Raw genomic sequence first — 18,468 nt, 5'->3', positions numbered from 1 at the left:
GGCCGCGTCGCTGCAGGTACAGATTAAGTCAAGACGGCCAGATATTAGCAGATATTGGGCAGGACATAAAAACAGCACATATATTGCCAGATTTATCCTCCATTCTGTCAGCATTTCGGCATTGGAATGCTTCTGGAAGAAAAAGAATTTCTTTCCCGGCAGGGATGCGTGTGCTCATCACCGTCATCATAAGCGAAGTTGGTGCACCAACCACACAGTATTTAACGGAAGTCATACTTGTCAACAGTAATCCGTCTGGGTACACTATCAAATACTTATCCATCCGCCATCCGTAGGAAAACGACGTCCATGTATTTCCACTGGCTTCACTTTTATCTCTTGTTAATAACGTTGTCCTCCATCTCACTCGATCCTCATGTCGATCGCCCACACGAAGCAGGATCCAGTCGGGTGCCTGGAAGCAACCGGATCGGCGAGGGGAAAACCCCTGTCCAGCAGGGACTACCGATGCCGACGGCGTCGGACGGTGGGTTTCCATGGATGGCACCCCAGGCGGCTGCGCCCAGCAGTCCAGACCCAGGCCTCGGAGCTTTTGATGAGCGGCGCTCCAGTCCATAAACCCCCTCGCGATCTGGACCACAGTGGAACCAATAGATGCCAACCATTGGCGGGGCTCAAAATTGATAGAGGTCCAATGGGTTTTCGACATCCACATCGGCAACTTTTCATTCATCGCCTGGGAAACTGCATGTCATGAGGCTCTGCGAGCCCGTTGGCGATGGCTTCTGCTGGACCCATCCCTCCCACAACCAATTCATCTCTTGGCGTTACACCAATCCCAGCACCCGAGCATGAAGCTTGTTGCTATCACCCGCAGAATATGAGAGAAGCTGATCGAGAGGCTCGACTGTAATATAGTATAATAGTATTGGGATACAAAACGGGTTGGGTGTCGTGCAGATGAATGTGGGATGCACGTCGAAAAAAACGGGCAAGCTAGCCTGAATCCTCATCTGTGTGTTTCAATTAAAAGCGACTGCTCAGAAGAAGCATGCGGATGCAGTTGGTTATCAAGCGGCACCGTGATATATGCATGTCGAGAGAGCGAGCGATTGAGCAGAATGTCAGCCATTGGCGCAGACTGCCACCCTGGCATGCCCGGGGCATGTAACACAACTTTTGGAACTATCACCGATTTGGTCAGCAAACCGATTACATTGATTGCAAAAGAGCAATAACACCACCTTGACTGGCCCAAAACGAGATTAATATCTACGCAGGTAGGTCGTATGCGAGCACATCTTTGCATGATATTATCTTTTCACCGACATTGCTGATCCTTCTGTAGAGCAAAGAGCTCAAAAATGTCCAGTAGTAAGCCTCGAATGCCTTGGTTTGGGAAATACGCTCCGTAGATGACAGCTTGCGAAACGGCAAACTAACTCTTTCTTTTAAGAGACCTTGTTCGGTATTCACATCCTGATCTTTAACGGAGAGTGCGCCTCCAGCCATCATGTAAGTAATGATCCAGATAGATGCCGTTCGCAAATTTGAGCGCGTTAAGTCCTGGAGCTCTCGGTATCTACCACTCCGAAAAATGAAGTGTCTTAAATAATAATCCAAGGTCTTCCACCCTCCAAATCAGAGTCTTAAATATTCAGTATCGAGAGACTCTGAATCCAAGTACCTTCATCATAAAACTCCGACTCCTTTCGCTGCTCTCTGGATTGCACGGGAAGTACCAAAGTCAGATTGTCAGGCATCCCAGTATCCGATTACTATGAATGAAGCCAGCCATTAGAAATAAACCACCCAAATTCAGAGGCTTTTCCGCGAAATTTAGCTCTGCTCAGGCTCCAATGCATGTCCCATACCCCTCCGTACAACCATGACTTGGCCCATAAATTTAACTGTCATCATGTTCGCCTTCCCTGACGAATCGCTCCTTCAATGCCAATTTCTTCATAAACTCTTCATCCGAATGAAACAAGGGTCATACAAATCCATTGGGTTCTCATGTTGTTTGGTAATCTTCATGCCAATCCGGCAGCTGTCAATTGTCCCAGGCAAAAGATGTATGACCTGAGACCTGGTTGCGGTGCCCGTGCATAGCTCCAACTATGCTAGGTAGACATAGGAGTTACCTTCACGCTCAAGATAATCCTTCTCAATGAGTCTGCAGGTGGTAGAAGTCAGCATTCCAGCTCCAGACAAAAAAATCAATATTCGAGGTACACATGATTGGGGGAAAGGGGGGGGGGGGAAAACACACTTCTCAATATTTGCCTTAATATCAGCTGCATCCACAGCGCCTCTCTTCCTAGTCTGTTCAATCACCTCAGCAACCAGCTGCGCGTGCGTCATCGTCTTCCGACTCTTCATAATACGCACGATGGCCGCCTGCGTCTCAAACTGCCGATCGGCCGCCACACGCTGGTGTGTTTCCCGGTTCTCCTCCTTCGTCTCCTTCAACTGGATCTGATTGATCTTGACGCGGAACTTGGGATCCGTAAAGGACTTATTGATTGTGAACGTGTCAGTTGGAGAGACATCGCGGCCCTTGGGGTGCTTTGTCAGCACGCGGGCCTTGCCACAGGCGAGTGACTGTAGTGTGCGGTCGAGCTCGCCGCCCGTGAGGCCTGTGGAAGTGGAGATTTGCTCGTAGGTAAGCACGCCCTCGGGGTTGTCGGGGTCGTTCTCAACCTCATTGAAGAGCATCAAAACCGCAGCCTGCGCGGCGCTGACGAGAAGTTCCTTCGGCCCGCGGTCGAAGCGGGCCTTGAGGACGCAATGCGCCATGTTGTGCTTCCATGTCAAGCGGCGACCTGTATGCTTAGACTTGTAATAGTCGTCGAAGATCTTGATCTGTTCGAGCACCTCCTTAGGCAACAGCACACGCACGTCTGGAAAAGTTGGCCAAGCGGCAGCCGAGAGAACGTTGACGTTGAGGTCGATGCCGCCCGTGTCCCGGCCAGAGGCGGCGAGCCATTCCTTGTATGATTTCATTTCGTCTTTGGACAGCTCCTGATCCTTGAACATCTGCTCAAGATTATGTGTAAAACCAGAACCACACTCGCTCTTGAGTTTGGCAAGCATACTGCGCTCAGCATCCTTGCTGGCACTCCGACCAAGGAGCACTCTGCGGGCCAGATCCTTTTTGTAGAAAGCCTCGAACACGTCCTTTCCATCAACGAAACGGAACAATTCGATCGCATGATCTAACTGGCGATCCAACTCAGCATCTTCATCTCCTGTGGCCGCCACACCGCCCATTTCAGCATTAGCCTTGTCTTTGTTGTCTGACAGGAGTGACTTAGGAAGCGTCTTGAGGCCGCCACGGAGAAGCATGTCGATGTACTTCGCGATCATTTCGCCAACCTTGGAGGTGCGATATGCTGAGATGTGCTTCGTGTCATTAATGAAATGGCCAAAGGCGTTCCTTAGGCCATAAACGAAAACTTCGTCGCGTCCAAACGCGTCACGAATCATGAGATCCAGAGAACGACGCAGCTCCAGGAGACGAACAATCATCTCGTCCGGGCGTTCCGTGTCGCCCACGATGGCAGAACCTGTCGTTTCGATATAGGTTTCCCAAGGGCCTTTGAGTTGCTTGTGTAACTGAGAGGTCTTCAGCAGCGCATACAGCGTCTTTATCGATTGAACATCTCCGGCTTGGAGCAGTTTCGCGATGCTCTCACTCTCAAGTAACTTCTGTGACTTCTTAAAGACAAGAGTGTGCTGTGCAAGTTGCAGAAGTTGTCGCTTGGTGGTACTCTCGAAGTTAAAGGCATCGCACCTGGCGCCTTCATTCTCCATCAACGAGGCCACACTGGCGACATATTCCTTAAGACTCATTGTGGAGGACATCGACTCAGCAAATTCCTCGTAGTAGATGTTCGACTTTGTCAGGAACATGGGCTCGAATGACTTGCCATATACCCCACATACTCTCAGCATACCAATGGCATCCTTAAGCAGAGCGCGATCGGCTCTCTCATCGCCTTCTCGCATGTAGTTTACCAGGCAGCAGATAGCATGCAGCACCCCGTCGCCAAGAGACTTGCGTGATGACCCAAAAACGGCTCTCCTGAACAGCTGGATGGCGATCTCATTGATTCCTTGTCGGCCCTTTCCCCCGTCCCCGTGTAACAGACCAAGGTATGCCCGATCCAGATAACTGTAGATGCCGCGTACAACATACACGACCCGATTCCATCGCCTCCATTTCTCAACGACGGCCTTCAGCAAGCTGTCGAGATCCGGGGATGCCTGCTGTGAATGCCTTGAGTCGATGTACTGTTCTTGCAAACCACCGAGCATCTCTGGGCTGGCCAGCCAGGCCTCACAACGAGCTCGTAGGCGGTCGGTGAGTTCTTGGGCTAGGGCTTGCCGCGACGTACAATATCCTCGACCCCCCGGTATAGGCGCTCCATGGGCTGGGTGGGGCTGCGCCCAGCGAAAATACTAGCCAGGGCAGCATCAAGCTCGGCATTGACCGACTTGTAGTATGACTCGACCGATGAAGAGCCAGAGGATGTGGAGGGCTGGCGTAGATTTTTGACGACCAATTTGCGGGCCCCATTTTGGGGTTGCAGGCCGGGACGCTGGTGGATGTTGTGGAAGGTAGGTTGCTGGCGGGTTGGGCTGTCGCCAGTAAGGTCAATTATGTCGGGCCGCTTGCCCTGGACTTTGGCAGACATTGCGGTTGTGGATGTCGTAACTGGTGTAGCTGAGCCAGGTGTAGAGGAGTAGGTATCGGAACGCAGTCGTTTAGGATCAGGGCGGGCAAACGCGGGGCCGCTAGAGGGTGCGGGATGAGCCGCGTCTCGGTCGAGATTCCTTTCAGGGTCCGAGTCGACGCGCTGTCTCCGGCGGGGAATGGATGGGGGTGGGGATGATGTCGGTTCTGCGTGGCTCGGATGCAAGGAGTCGGCAGGAGTTGTAAAGGTCGGAGGAGACATGGAACACCGGTCCCGGTTCCAGGGTGCCGGTCACCCACAGGCCGGTTTGCTGCCACAGCGGGTTGCGATTTGCGGCTTGTGGATCGCAAGGTTGCGCAGAGGCTGTGGGCTGTGACTAAAAGAAACACCTTGCTTCTTGTGTTGGCTTTGTCGTGGTGTGTATAGATGATTCTGAAACGACCGATAAAGAATCAATACGCAATTTTTATATGGGTGTGTCGAGTTGCAATTACAGGGCATTGGCTTTCCAGGTCGGTAGGCATGAAGCAGCAAGAACCGTGAGCTATCATATCGGCTGGGAATGGGCGACGGAGGTTGAGCCGCCAGCTGGGGAACAGGTGGATAGCTTATCGATAATGGGCCTCACTTTCAACCAAGAGCCAGGGTTAGGGCTGATACTCCCATAGCCTTACTATCAGACGACAACCATAGAGTTAAAGTTGGTGCTATGAGGAGGGTGGTAGGGAGACTTGTTCCTTGTGTTCATGAAGAATCAACGTCCACTGTAATAAAGTCGAGCGAGAAAGCTCTACCAGAGTCTTATCTCGTGCTTCAACTTCAGGATATGGTTAGTGGTCCGACTTATGGGAAGGCCCATGTGGTAGCAAGCAACGATTGAATCTCCGTCCCGTCTTTCTCTACTCTGAGATGAGTACATAGAGGTATCTGACAGCTACTAAGCAAAAGCATGGATCTGCAACCTTGAACCCAATTTGTAGCGATGCCTTGTCTGTCAGCTACAAAGTGTCTCAACTCATGAAAGATGTATAGGGCAGTACTCCTCCTGCAGCTTAATTAACTCGGGACTCGAAATCTTGGAGGGTAGGGCTGAAGTAGTTTTTTTGAGCGGGAAAGGAGCTGTCAGAGCTGTCGATGGAGGTGTCAATGTTCCTGCAATTTCCCTGGTCGGTGAACACACGGAAAACACGGAACAGGCAGGTCCGGAAGATGTCGTCCTCAGCTACATCCCTGAAGCATCTTGTAAAGCTTAATTGAGATCTGGAATTACCAAATGATAAAAGGTCAGTTTTTCGAAATGTGAGCTTCATCTAGAAACCGTGTCTCAAGCAAACGCTGCATCGGAGTTTCCTGTTATGAAAATTATTGTTGCATACTTTCAAAGGGGGGTCTCGGCGTCAGGGTTAGGGTGTGAGATGGGCCATACTGGCTCCACTGGTGCAAACCTTGTTCGCAAGTTCACCAAGGGCCCTTACGTCATGGTGTGGCAGAACTCCACCAAAAAGCTGTGAAATCTCCACAGACTCAACTTCACTCTCCGTAATCGCAATTTAGCGACTCGCCATCCTGCTGCGAGTATCCTGACTTGAAACAGACCGGAACCCAGGGGTCCGGATCTGATGCCGGCGCTGGAAAGCCGCCGGTGTTTTTTTTACTCTAACTTCGTCCCATTTCCTGTGGTGTCACCAAGCGTCCGCCATTTCCAAGTCTCAACAGTCAATACCCGTTTTAGACATCCAGCCGTTCATACACTGACCTGACTCATACTCTTTCTGGCAGCCTTCACCGAGAATGGCGCCGCCGACAGGCCCGTTGAATCTCGATGTCGAGGCGATTTCTGGGATTTGCGGGTAGGCGTTCATATCCATACGAGGGCGAAGCATGCGGCTAACCTGTTGTTGAAGATCAATATCAATTGCCTGCTGGGTGGTTGTCTTCTCACCCCAAATCATTGAGAACTTCCGTCGCAAGAGTGCCGAGGGTCTGTCGATTCAATTCATTGTCATCTGGCTGATAGGCGATGTCTTCAACATCTTGGGCGCGGTGCTGCAGGGCGTACTACCTACCATGATTATCCTCGCCTTCTACTACACCATCGCCGACATCGTCTTGTTAGTGCAATGCTTCTACTATCGGGGCTTCACTTTGAGCGATTATGTGCCCACACAGCCGTCACCCCCACCTTCCCCTCCACAGAAGTTGAGACAGCGCAATGGCCAACATCTCTCACCACCGCCAACTGAACACACCGGCCTACTGAGCCGGATGCCTAGCCACGAGCGCTTGCCTTATCATAGCGTTGAGGAGCATGAGCGGCGCGATTCTTGGACCCATCTCTCCCCTGCAGTCCCGTTCGTACCCACCGAAGAACCCCTGCCGGTGCCTCCTCCTGCGCCGCCCACATTCTGGCAGTCAATTGCTTTCAACAGCCTCGCCATCTTGATGGTCTGCGCAGCTGGTGTAGCGGGCTGGTGGCTCAGCCGGAATTACGAAGACCGCGTAGTCGGTGGAAGCCCCCCTAATGGTGATAGTCCAGTAGGGAATGACCCCGTGGATATGGATCCTTTGGGTCAGACATTCGGCTGGCTATGTGCGGTTCTGTACCTCGGGTCGCGGCTGCCTCAGCTTCTCCTGAACTGGCGGCGCAAGTCAACCGAGGGCATTTCGGTGCTGTTCTTCTTATTTGCCTGCCTGGGCAACCTCACCTATGTGCTGTCGATCCTGGCCTTCGAGCCTAGGTGCGTCGCGGACGAAAGCTGCCAGCCGGGGGAGGTTGCGCGCCTCTACTGGCAGAATATTTTGGTAAATTCGTCTTGGCTGGCGGGCAGTGCGGGTACGCTACTGCTGGACATGGCCATTTTTGTTCAGTTCTTCTTGTACAACAAACCCGAAGAGGAATATGAGAGTAGTAGCAGTGACAACGGGAGTTCTGATGAGGAGAGTCTGGAAGGAGAGTCCTGGGATCAAAGGCCTCTTTTGGAAAGAGAAAGCACGGAAGTGTAGAGAAATTTGACATCTTACACATTTCTTGGATATAATTCGGGCTTGATCAATACCAAAAAACAGAGATAACACTGAAAGATGTAGTGATAGGTACCATAGTCGTGTCTTCCCGACCACATCCTCCTTGTAGGCTTACGATGCAAAACGACATACCCCATGTTGCTGCAGACAATGCCAACGTGTGAAAGATATTGATCATATTCTCGACTCGGTTGAGAGAGGCTCAATCGTCTCATTTGACAGGAGACTAAAACAAAGAACACCTAATCAAGAGCATACACAAGAGCGAGAGGCTTCTTTGGAAGAAAGAGTGACAAGAAGGATCTAAAAGCATTCATTGTAATGCAAATAAATCAGAATTTCTCATCCTATCTATGCTCCACTCTCCTGGAACTTTTTATCAAACCGTCTTGCCAGCAACTACGAATGACAATGAGATACGTCAAATGACCTCGAATCCTTTTGCTCCACTTGAGGGTATGTACGATGGATAGATCCTAGAGGTAGACATTGCGTACATGATGTCGATGCAACTATCTGTCTCTGCGAACCTCCCACTGACACATCACGACATCTCATGTGGCTGGAGTAATTAAGCTGCTGACGTCAAGTCTCTCCCAGGCCATCCGCGAGTGTGGGGCAATGAGGGGCAGTGTGGTGCAGAGACCCCTATACATAAGAATTGCATGGCTCAGCGTCTTGGCAACTCGGGTCTTGGCAGACGCTCCACAACAACGGGCGGTGGGGAGATTGGAGTCGCAAATGCGGGGAGCCGAGGTCCGCTGCAGGACGGGGACGGGCGGCTGGCCCAGTTCCGGTCTCGCGATTGGTGACTGGGAAACAGAACCCGAGGAGGTGGATGTTAGGAAGCTTGACGTCTGCTAGCGTCCGGCCAGAATCCGAGGCCGAGTGTCTTCGGTAGGTGGACATATAAGCATTAGGGGGTTAGCTGCGACTCTATGAGATAGGGCAGGGTTCTGAGTTCTGGCCCGACTTTGGGTGAAGCCACTTTGTCATCCCGATCCAACTGAAATCTTTCTCGAAGGGACTTGGTTCCATTCTAGCATTGGCGCAATGTCTGACCCCGCCATCAAAATCGAGTACCGCGGCCGGTTGGCCATTGTCACCATTAACAACGAAAAGAAGCTCAATGCTCTGAACGGGAACCAGTACTACGCCCTTGCTCAAGCCCTGCGCGAGGTTGCCACACATGACGAAGTCTACATCACCCTTCTGATCGGCAAGGGCCGCTATTTCTCTGCGTATGCTCTCCCAGCCGTTCATCCCATCTCGCTAAACCTCAACCCTGTGTCTTGAGCCCCCACTAACACGTCTTACAGCGGCGCCGACGTCTCCCTCTCACAGCCCTCTCCTGAGGAACAACGCATCCGTTCCGAAAACCCGCACCGCTTCTGGCTGCAGTCCTTCGTCGCCAACAACCTGAACATCACCCACGCCTTCTACACGCATCCCAAGATTCTGGTCGTCGGCCTCAACGGCCCCGTCATCGGCCTGTCCGCGGCGCTGGTCGCCTTCGCCGATTTCATCTACGCGACTCCGCAGACCTTCTTGCTGACCCCCTTCAGCTCGCTGGGTCTCGTCACCGAAGGCGGCGCCTGCCGCGCCCTAATCCAAAGATTGGGTCCCGCGAGGGCGAATGAGGCGTTGATCATGAGTAAGCGCATCACGGCAGAGGAGCTAGAGAGGGCTGGCTTTGTGAACAAGATCTTCTCCGAGGTGGGCAAGGGAGAGGACGAGAAGTTTAAGCAGCTGGTGCTGAACGAGATCAATGAGCGGCTGGGAGAGCATCTGGTCGGTGACAGCTTGCTGGGCATTAAGAAGCTTATTCGTCGACCTGAAACACAGATCCTGGATGCGGCGAACGTCGCCGAGGTGTTTGCGGGTTTGGACCGGTTCGTCAGTGGTGTACCACAGGGAGAGTTCGAGAAGATTGCAACGGGCAAGAAGAGGCACAAGCTCTGAAGCGACATTAATCCATATGCGTAATATGTTTGTATACATCTCTGTCTAATAGACCCATTACGTACCTTCTTGCAATTATGCAAGCAGGCCAAACAGCAGTGTAGTCCGCTTGTGGTAATCCTGAGATGTCTTTGCCAGCCTTGTTTCAATGGCCGTTTTGTCCAATGCTGTCTTCTTCCAGACTGCATCTTCGAGCTCCTTGAACAACTCCTCGCTCGGTCCAAGGAACAAACGCAGATAGTGTATATCCAACAGCCACTGTACTAGCAGGTCGTGATGTACTTCAATGCTTGTGACGTTGTTGCTTTCTTTCTCCCCGGCAGACCCTTTTTCGCCCCCCGACTCCCCAACCTGTGCATTATTATCATTACTGCTCAACCCTTCAAGAGCTTCGACCCATGCTTTTGAGATCTCTGGGACCAGATGTTTCTTCAGCACAGCAACCGCAGCTAGGCTCCAAAGATCTGCCCCAGCATCTCTCATGGCTACGGTTAAGTTCCTTAGGAACTTGAAAGCGCCTGGAGAAGGAGAACAGGGCAACTCTGGCTCTCCCTCCCATAATGCTCTGCCAGCAACTGTCCTCCTCGTCAAAGTCACTGTGGAGAGTTCGTCGAGCGGCCCGACAGAAACAGCCTTAGCAAGGGCCTCATGCAGTGACGGGACCATGGCAAGACCAAAGTTCTTGACCTGTTCTAGCTTCTCAAGCTCATGGTCAGGCAACCTTGCTCTAATGTCACGCAGCACCCGCAGCAAGTACGCCGCCACAGCCCCGCTGTTTGGACCCTCTTTTTGTGCATCCCACAACGATGACAGTTGTTCGCTCAGCTTTCCGAATGCCTTGGCTAGCAAGTGAGTAAGATGGTTGCTCAACGCGGCTGGGTCATCGCGCGTCAATAACTGCTGGCGCTCTTCGATCGTTTCTTCGTCTTCAACAAGGTCATCGACATCGTTCTCCCAGCGCTGCCGGCGCAGCGTGTCGACTACCCGGCCAGCGTCTTCGATGACCCGGAACCAAGAGCGGTAGCAAGCGATGGCCTTAGACACGACATCACTACAACCGTGCATGCGGCCGATCACGGCCTGGGTGAAGTCGACCGCTCCGTTGGGAGTGGTAAGATCTGTGTCAAGGGCAGTTACGTCGTCCCAGAGGCTTGTGTGCTGGTCAGTGACTCCCTCGCGCCAGGATGAAAGCGTAGCCGCAACCTCAGAACCAACGAGACGGAGTTTGGACACTTTGGCTTCGAGGACGCGGAGCATGTGATTGTTAATCACTTCGCGCAGCTCATTTAGCATCGTAGACTGGTCGATGCCACGCACTTTGCTGCCCTCAGCGACCCAGAGCTTCAAAACGTTTGTGCGCAACTCGACGATTGCCTTGAGCTCGGTCATCCGCTCCAGAGTCCTGTTCAGACCCTTTAGCAGCACTTCGCTGCCGGATCTGGCCCAGCTAAGAAGCATTTCCCGTGCCTGGCTCGGTTCTAAATCATCATGCCGGATGAAAGGTATATAGAACTGGATCTCATCGCCGCACCACTGTTTGTATATGTCCAGCCTTAGACACTCCATATCCTTGAGCAAGGAATTTTCCAATAAGCGGTCCTGTTTCAGCGCATGCAGAGCATCAGGTAGTTGTTTCGGCACGAGCGACTGCACGTCCAGCAATGTTTTGGCGTACAAGCCAAGGGCGCGGGTTACGTCTGCTGACTGTTTGGTTTCATTGCCGTCATCCTCATCTTTGTTGACGTCAAGGGCTAGGGCGATGGCCTCGCTGCGTACTCGCAAAAAGTACCGCAGAACATCGCGGGCGCCAGCTGTCTCAGCCAAGCTGTGCGCACCTAGCGCCTTAAGAACATCGCCGCAGCGCATAGGACCGTCGCTTGCGCTGCGCAGAACAGCCGCGATATGAGAGCGCAATCGGGGGCTGTGCACATTCTCCAGACTCTTCCTAGCCGAGGCTGCATCGGTACTTCCCGTTCCAGACAGGCTCTGCACCAGCAGCTTGGCCAGCACGTAGAGCCTAGCCGCACGAAGGAGCTCATCACCGCTCTTCTTTTTCTTCCTTGATGTATCGGCCTTGTAGCTACCGCCGCCCAAGATTTCTCTCAATCCCAACAGGCACCCTGCTAACAGCTTCTCCCTCGCGGCAACCCCGAGGTCCTTCCCGCCGTAGATATTCTTCCCCGCATGTGCAGCCGTAAACTCCTTCAGGCCCTTGACCTTTTCTGATACAACGCCAGCGCCACATCTCGCCCCCATAGCTCCCAATAACCCTACTGCCTTATCCATCTCTGTTCTCATCGCGACGATTGTATCGGCAGTGCCCAGCAAGTCCCGGTATGAAGCGCCGACCTGGGTGCGCAGACGTGACTGGATGTCTGCGGCGCGAGTCTGAAGAGCAGCATGGATCGCGCGGATCTGTGGGAGCGTATACGGTTGTCCAGGGAGATGTTTCGAAGGTGGCACTGGGGTTGTCGATGTCGAGCTGGTTGTCGAGGTCGGATCGAGGGCCGAAAAGGGAGCGGTGCTGAAGAGCTCATGGGAGCTGCGCAGGAGGGCAATGTCAAGGCCTTGGGGTAGGGTTGTTGCTGTTGGGGCCATGTTTCTTGTCAGTTATCTGGATGATTGTTGAGCAACGATCACAAGGCATGCGCAGCGACAATTTCTGAACGAGCTGTAGGACGCCCCAGGGCTGGGAAATTGCTCTTGGTTGCTGTTGTTTTAGATATGGTAGCGTTGGCTAGAGAATGTTGCGACTCTGCTACACTTAAGCTATCAAAAATGGCATCTGTCAAACAAACAATAACGGTCAATGCGACACCGAGCTCAATACGCAGGCGTAAGTACTGTCACAAGGTTGGTAAGGCAGGCTGGTGCGATATCGTTGACATTGTCGATGGTAAGCGGATCGAGCTTTCAAGCTCGAGGTTCGGACAACCTGGACAGTATTAACCCTAACCCTTGGCCTGCAGCAAAACACTGCCCAACAATCACGACACATAAGGCTGGTGAGCCGAAACCCACCCCTCTTTACTCTAATTTACACAAACAATTTTCTATCAGCTAGAGCGGACATGGTATGATCATGAATTGGACATATAGTACAAAGAAATCCCAATATAGCCCTGCGCCATCCTTGTAGAATACAGATTCCCGGTCCTCTATGCAGGACATTACAAATCATTTCGAGACTCGTCTGGGCCCGGCTCTTTCGGCGAAAGAAGGACGACCAAACCAGCTAGCCTGGACTTTTGTGTGCTTTCGAGCATTGGAGAGGCCCCGACACGCGCGCGCGCAACGCAATGCTCACTGCTGCTGGCCCTCCTGCTGGCTCTCCTGCTGCTCACCCTCCTGGATGTTCCGGCGCGGGCGGCGCAGAACCTCGATGCTGCCTGCTCGTTGTCAGTTCTGGTTGAATCCGATACCGGCCATGCGGAGGTGGAAGACATACGGTGCCTGATGTTCAGAGCCGAGCGCTGGGTACCCTCAGCAGTAACCCATTGGTCAATAGTCACATCGCCATCAACCATGACGAGCGAGCTGGTGCCCAGTATACGTGTTAGCCTGCACGGTAGCTTCAAGACCAAGGTAGAATGAGCCGTGGGTTTAACGGTAGCATGACTGGCACGTACCCCTTGGGGAGGTTCTGCAGGAACTGACGCTGGGGGCCCTCCTCAATCCAGGCGTTGACATTCCACCAACTGGTCTTGGGGTTCGAGGCAGGGCCAGACCGGGTGTTGACAGTGTAACGCAGCCACTGGCGGCCGCTGGCGGAAGTACGAAGCTCGGGGGTATCGGCAAGGCGGCCGATGACAGTAATGCGGGCGACCTCGCGCGGGGAGCTGGTGCTGAAGCTGCGAGCCGACGAGACGGCAGTGCGGCTAGCGGAGCGAAGGAAGGCCGACATATTGATTACTGTTGTCTGTTTAGATTAATTGGGGTTTGTACGTCAGAAATGAGTGTTTGTTGTCGGCGTTGGGCTACGGTTTGGGTGTTGCGGTGCTTGGGGGCCAGGATAGAATGCGGCAGACGAGGCTCGAAACCGTTTGAAAAAATTCACTTCGGGGACCGTTGCTCTCACTGTCGTCGTGGTGAGAGGCCACAAAATCCCCACTAAAGGGCCCCGCACGATGGCTCGGGCTTATCAATTTCGGAGGGCCAAGGCTGGTGGCTAGTGCACCACATGAGGCTGGTGCCAAGAGGCGCCAACCAAATGTGGCGAGTAACCTGATTTTCCGTAGCTGTCCCATCACAAGGCCCAAGTGACGCCCAACAATAAACTCGATGCCTGAATAAAAGTCTCTTTGAAACCTCGAAGCTTATTGACTCGTCGCCACGAGGAAGGTACGCATGGACTATTCATTTGCAATCAGATGCATCATGGCCAGCCCACCCTTCAGTGCCGCCACTATAACACAACTGGTCTCGGTCAGCATATGCTGCATATCGTTCTTCGACTTTCATCGCAGCCGAGAACCGATGCGGATACACGGCGGCTGGTCATGGAAGAAAGTTGAGATCCAGACACATATCAAACACACGGTGCCAACCAGTGCTTCATACGTGGTGGTCACCCTCAGGTACCTTATTCCTCAGAGCCTCATCATCGCTGCCAGCCCAGCCCTGACGCAAACACCAGTGCGCCCACGGCAGCGAATCCAGCCCCGAGCATGATGAGTCTCATCTCTGTTCTCCGGAGCCTCCAGGAAAACTCTTAAAAATTTTGTCGAATCCCTGAACTGGTTGGTGATGTCGTAGTTCTTGTAAGAATGCTCTTTGTTGATGTTGGCCATGTCAACTTGTGCTGCTGCTGAGCACTTCCGCTTGTGGGTTTGAGTAGAGACTCAATAAGCTTCCGGTATTTAGAAATACCGGCGTAAGCCCACTAGCTAGTATTCAAGCCACGCTCCAGCCAGTTGTGTATGCGCAGTTCCAATACCTGATCGAAGTGGGGTGGTTTCGTTTTCAATAGGCTCCCTAGAGTCAATAAGTAAGCCAATAAGCAAAAGTTGAGCAGTAGAGTTGACCTGTCCGTAATCACCATGGCTCTTAAATATCCTTGCTGCCCCTTATGATGCCTACAACTCGCCTGCTCAAATTCTCTTTCTCCATGATGCCTGCTTCCTTGCCATTGCCCATCTTGCTCGTCGTCGCCAAGTCTCCCAGCTTCGACCTCATGTGTCGCTAAGGCTCCTCAGCCAGACGGGCAGCCAGCGCATCATCAAGCCTTCTCGCCTGTTTTCTTACCAAAGCCACACATCTCCTTATGCGCCTGTTTGGATTAGCACATCCCTTGGTGAGGGTATCCACGTCTCTGCCTGCCATGTCCTCACCGACCAATAACACTGTCCTTCCGGACAAGTGTGCTCAATATGACTTCACAACCACTCCTGCAGAGCGTGTTGGCCCACCGCCCCCTTACACTTCTCCCTCTCTCCAAGCGAATCTCGCCTTCAGAGTTACCCTCGGAGCCATCTCCCTCTTCATTACTTGGGTTCCTGCCCGCCTGCTCTGGAGGACGGGAGAGTTCGCCGGCACGATACTTTGCGTGATGCTTATCATCAATAATACTACGACGCTAGTTAACACTCTCATCTGGCGCGATAACAAAGTAGCTGAATGGTGGACTGGATATGGGCTATGTGACCTTCAGGTCTACACCCAGTTTGCTTTTCACGCCGTCTTCAACATTAGTCTCTTCGAGATCATGCGTGGTCTTGAAGCCAAAGTCTCCTTGAACCGCTCCATCGCCCCGATTCGTGCTGAGCACCGTCGTCAGCGCATCATCTCCGCCCTTATTATCTTCACTTTCCCGGTCCTGGAGATCACCCTCAACTACTTCGTTCTTACTCGCCGCTATGACATCAAGACTCTGGTCGGCTGCAATACTATCTACTTTTCCAGCTGGATCTATCTTATCTTTTATATCCTTCCGATTCCCGTCTTTATGGTTGGAGCTTCTTTCAGGGCAGGTAAGGACACCATCTAATCATTTTCGGGTGGCTTCCGCTAACTGTGTCCTCGGCTTGGTTTTCTACCGCTACCGTGAGATCGAGCGGGTCACTCGTAACGCTATTCTCACAGGCGATAATGTCGCCCAAGCTTGTCAGCAACGTGTCCGTATCAAGCTCTACTTTATGACCTTGATCGTCATCGTCGTGGCCACGCCAATCACTTTGGCGTTCTTGATCTCCTATCTGCTCTCTGCCTAAACCTGGCTCCGCCCCTACGATTTCCGTGCTACTCATCCCGGCGCTGACCCCCTCAACATCCACTTCATCTCCTTTACTACATCCGACAAAATGTCCTGGTTGAACTTGACCGAGCAGTACCTATCTTTCGTTTCTAGCTTTCTTGTCTTCGTCCCCTTTGGCACTACTACCGAGACACTCAACATGCATCGCGAATACCTGCTTACTCTAGGCTTGGGATATATCTTTCCTAAGCTCAAAAAGAAGATCCAGCCATCTTCGACAATGTTTAATTCCCGGTTCAGTTGGTTGGCTTCGTTCGCGCGGTCTTTGCGGAGAAACAGCTACAATGCTTCTAGGTACGCGGCGTGTCTTCCGCAATTCACCCTTCTCATATCCGCTAACCGTGTTCCTTAACAGTACTGGCTCAAAATCTACCAAGAAGACCTCTCTGTTGTCAACCGTTTCCGATTCAAGCCTCTCTACAAGAATAGAGGTTACTCTGGTTCATGGAGCTCAACCCTATGGTCATGGAGGGATTGAACTATCCTCTCTGCCGCAGCTGACATCCTCATCGACTACCAGCAAACGGATCAGAAACCTTTGGCTTGAGCCGACTATCGAAGAGATAGACGCTGCCACAACCCAAATCTTTTCGAGCAACAACAACTTAGTGCAGACCCGCATCCATTGCTTCGACCTCTGCACAAACATCTCCGGCTTCTCACCACTCCTCAGAAACAGGAGCATAGCCAGTAGCAATAGCAGCAGATTCGAACCAGAGAGGCCCATCATGCGGCCCGCTCCTACTCCAAGACCAACCCAAACATACTCCAGGGCTCCCGGCCACTCAGCAAACAGGTTTGGAGGGAGCGGTTTGGATAATATCTCGCCCTGGATGAGGGTGATGGAAGAATATGGATATCTTGAAGTCAGGTCGTCGAGGCCAAGGGTCGAGGTCGACACCCGTGTATGGGCCAGTCCCAGAAGCAGTGCCCTTCCCACGATTGATGCGAGTGATCACGATAGTGATATGCTAATGGGGACGATGGGTGCTGGAACAGTCACGGCAGTCACCTCTCCTGATCCTCTCAGGGTCTGTAGCCCTGAATCTCGCCAAGATCCGAGTCACAGCCACAATGGCGAATCCCGGACGGGGGCTGTTCACATCCATACAAGCATCGAACACTGTACAGAAATGGCTAATCTTGTCCTTGACAACGCAAGGACGGATCGCAATAGGGAATTTGGGGATTAATTCTCAACGGCGACAAATTTGGCGCTGGACGTCGAGAGGGCTTTAAAGTCCATCCCTGGGTGAACTTGAGAGGAATGTCGTCGGGGGCAAGGAGGAGATACCATAATAGGTCAAGGAGATGGGAGAAATCATTCCTTGTCGCTTAATAAATTCTCGGTGAGTTGCACCATTGTGTTTCCCCACTGGTTTACGGTTACTTGCATTTTCTCGTGAGTGATTCATCAAAGCTAAGACGTTTCTACTTGGTCACTACCTGGTCATTTCGGGTTGCCTGGGGATGCGTTTCCAGGAGTAAGGATGGGCATCTTGAGTGTTAGATTCTCCATTCTTTTCTTCCTCCTTTTCGAGAAATTATGCCATCTGAAATGCTATACCGAAGTCTGGGGAGCAATGCCTTCTTATTAAGCTAAGGCAATTAATTGACTCGTGCCTTTCTTACGGTAACCCACCTGACTGCTCCTTTCTTCAGTTGTGCAATATCGTCGTTGATTCTGTCAGCATGCCTTCTTTGACTTTGCGTTTCCAACCCACATCTTACACAGCTCTCAATGTTTCGGCAAAAAGAAAACTTGGTCAAGAAACACCAAATCGCATGGTGCTGAGAACAAGATAGCGAAGGCGCAGGAAAAGTATATGCAAAGCACGCAATACTATGGATACCTCGGTCGTCACCGACCTGAGTACTGACCTGGCCTTCACTGGCCTAACTTTGACAGAGCGGATGTGATGCCGTGTTTTCCTGTGGGTATGGTCATATGTCATAAGTAAAAGAGCAAAACTTCGTTTAAATATCGCGAGTACTACAGGTTTGCTGGATAAGACACCCCCCTATCCATCAGGGCAAGCACATGACTTCGAGCAGAACGATTGGCAAGACAAAGACCTCCTGGTTTGATGAGTGAAAGATCCGCGAACTGCCACAGCAGCCAACCTTGCCCTACCCTCATCTGGATAGGTACTTAGCATGTATATATATCGGTAATAGAATGAAAATGCATAATGATACTGAAAACCATACATAGCCACTAGACAAGCCTTCTGAACTTCTGAAAAAGCAGGCGGAAATCAAGCGCTACCCTATATCATGGCGAGCAGCCACATTCCCCTTTTCAAGCCATCAAACCTCCCAGGTTTTAACCTGAGCTTCATGCGAGACATTTTGAAGAAGACTATGTGTGAGATCATGTGAGTATACGCCGCCAGTAATGCAACCGATACCAGCAAGTTGAAAATAAAAAAGCAGGGAAACAGGCCAAATCAGCATAGATAGGTAATGTAGAACGCTGCCCCTTCCAACCAAAACTATGTCAAATAAGAAGGGGTATTGTGATATGAAAAAGCAAAATCAAAGCCGCCTATACCGATCCTTTTTTCG

At 52.0% G+C, this 18,468-nt stretch overlaps 7 protein-coding genes across 7 annotated transcripts; 4 read left to right on the top strand and 3 right to left on the bottom strand.

Annotated features, from left to right (window-relative positions):
- Window positions 1–2,079: 2,079 nt before the first annotated feature.
- On the bottom strand, window positions 2,080–4,922 carry CTHT_0025600 (ubiquitin ligase activity-like protein; the record flags this gene model as incomplete). The annotated part of the gene is made up of 3 exons (XM_006692957.1): window positions 2,080–2,137; window positions 2,234–4,302; window positions 4,362–4,922. The coding sequence occupies 3 exons, from the start codon at window positions 4,920–4,922 to the stop codon at window positions 2,080–2,082; spliced, it is 2,688 nt and encodes an 895-aa protein (XP_006693020.1).
- Window positions 4,923–6,076: 1,154 nt separating this feature from the next.
- On the top strand, window positions 6,077–7,664 carry CTHT_0025590 (uncharacterized protein; the record flags this gene model as incomplete). The annotated part of the gene is made up of 3 exons (XM_006692956.1): window positions 6,077–6,142; window positions 6,441–6,511; window positions 6,566–7,664. 3 exons carry the CDS (start codon window positions 6,077–6,079, stop codon window positions 7,662–7,664), a joined length of 1,236 nt encoding a protein of 411 aa, XP_006693019.1.
- Window positions 7,665–8,738: 1,074 nt separating this feature from the next.
- CTHT_0025580 (D3,D2-enoyl-CoA isomerase-like protein) lies at window positions 8,739–9,647 on the top strand (the record flags this gene model as incomplete). The annotated part of the gene is made up of 2 exons (XM_006692955.1): window positions 8,739–8,926; window positions 9,005–9,647. 2 exons carry the CDS (start codon window positions 8,739–8,741, stop codon window positions 9,645–9,647), a joined length of 831 nt encoding a protein of 276 aa, XP_006693018.1.
- A 75-nt stretch (window positions 9,648–9,722) lies between these two features.
- CTHT_0025570 (uncharacterized protein) lies at window positions 9,723–12,245 on the bottom strand (the record flags this gene model as incomplete). The annotated part of the gene is made up of 1 exon (XM_006692954.1): window positions 9,723–12,245. The coding sequence occupies one exon, from the start codon at window positions 12,243–12,245 to the stop codon at window positions 9,723–9,725; it is 2,523 nt and encodes an 840-aa protein (XP_006693017.1).
- A 705-nt stretch (window positions 12,246–12,950) lies between these two features.
- Window positions 12,951–13,551, bottom strand: CTHT_0025560 (putative single-stranded DNA binding protein; the record flags this gene model as incomplete). Its single annotated transcript, XM_006692953.1, has 3 exons — window positions 12,951–13,036; window positions 13,096–13,184; window positions 13,277–13,551. The coding sequence occupies 3 exons, from the start codon at window positions 13,549–13,551 to the stop codon at window positions 12,951–12,953; spliced, it is 450 nt and encodes a 149-aa protein (XP_006693016.1).
- Window positions 13,552–14,967: 1,416 nt separating this feature from the next.
- On the top strand, window positions 14,968–15,856 carry CTHT_0025550 (pheromone receptor 1-like protein; the record flags this gene model as incomplete). Its single annotated transcript, XM_006692952.1, has 2 exons — window positions 14,968–15,616; window positions 15,729–15,856. The coding sequence occupies 2 exons, from the start codon at window positions 14,968–14,970 to the stop codon at window positions 15,854–15,856; spliced, it is 777 nt and encodes a 258-aa protein (XP_006693015.1).
- A 90-nt stretch (window positions 15,857–15,946) lies between these two features.
- Window positions 15,947–17,093, top strand: CTHT_0025540 (uncharacterized protein; the record flags this gene model as incomplete). Its single annotated transcript, XM_006692951.1, has 2 exons — window positions 15,947–16,194; window positions 16,256–17,093. The coding sequence occupies 2 exons, from the start codon at window positions 15,947–15,949 to the stop codon at window positions 17,091–17,093; spliced, it is 1,086 nt and encodes a 361-aa protein (XP_006693014.1).
- Between the last annotated feature and the right edge of the window lie 1,375 nt (window positions 17,094–18,468).

The sequence above is a fragment of the Thermochaetoides thermophila genome, assembly GCF_000221225.1.
Source record: "Thermochaetoides thermophila DSM 1495 unplaced genomic scaffold scf7180000011816, whole genome shotgun sequence".
NCBI lineage: Eukaryota > Fungi > Ascomycota > Sordariomycetes > Sordariales > Chaetomiaceae > Thermochaetoides > Thermochaetoides thermophila.
The sequence above is the reverse complement of the archived record's forward strand: the minus strand, read 5'-3'. Positions and strand labels throughout refer to the sequence as shown.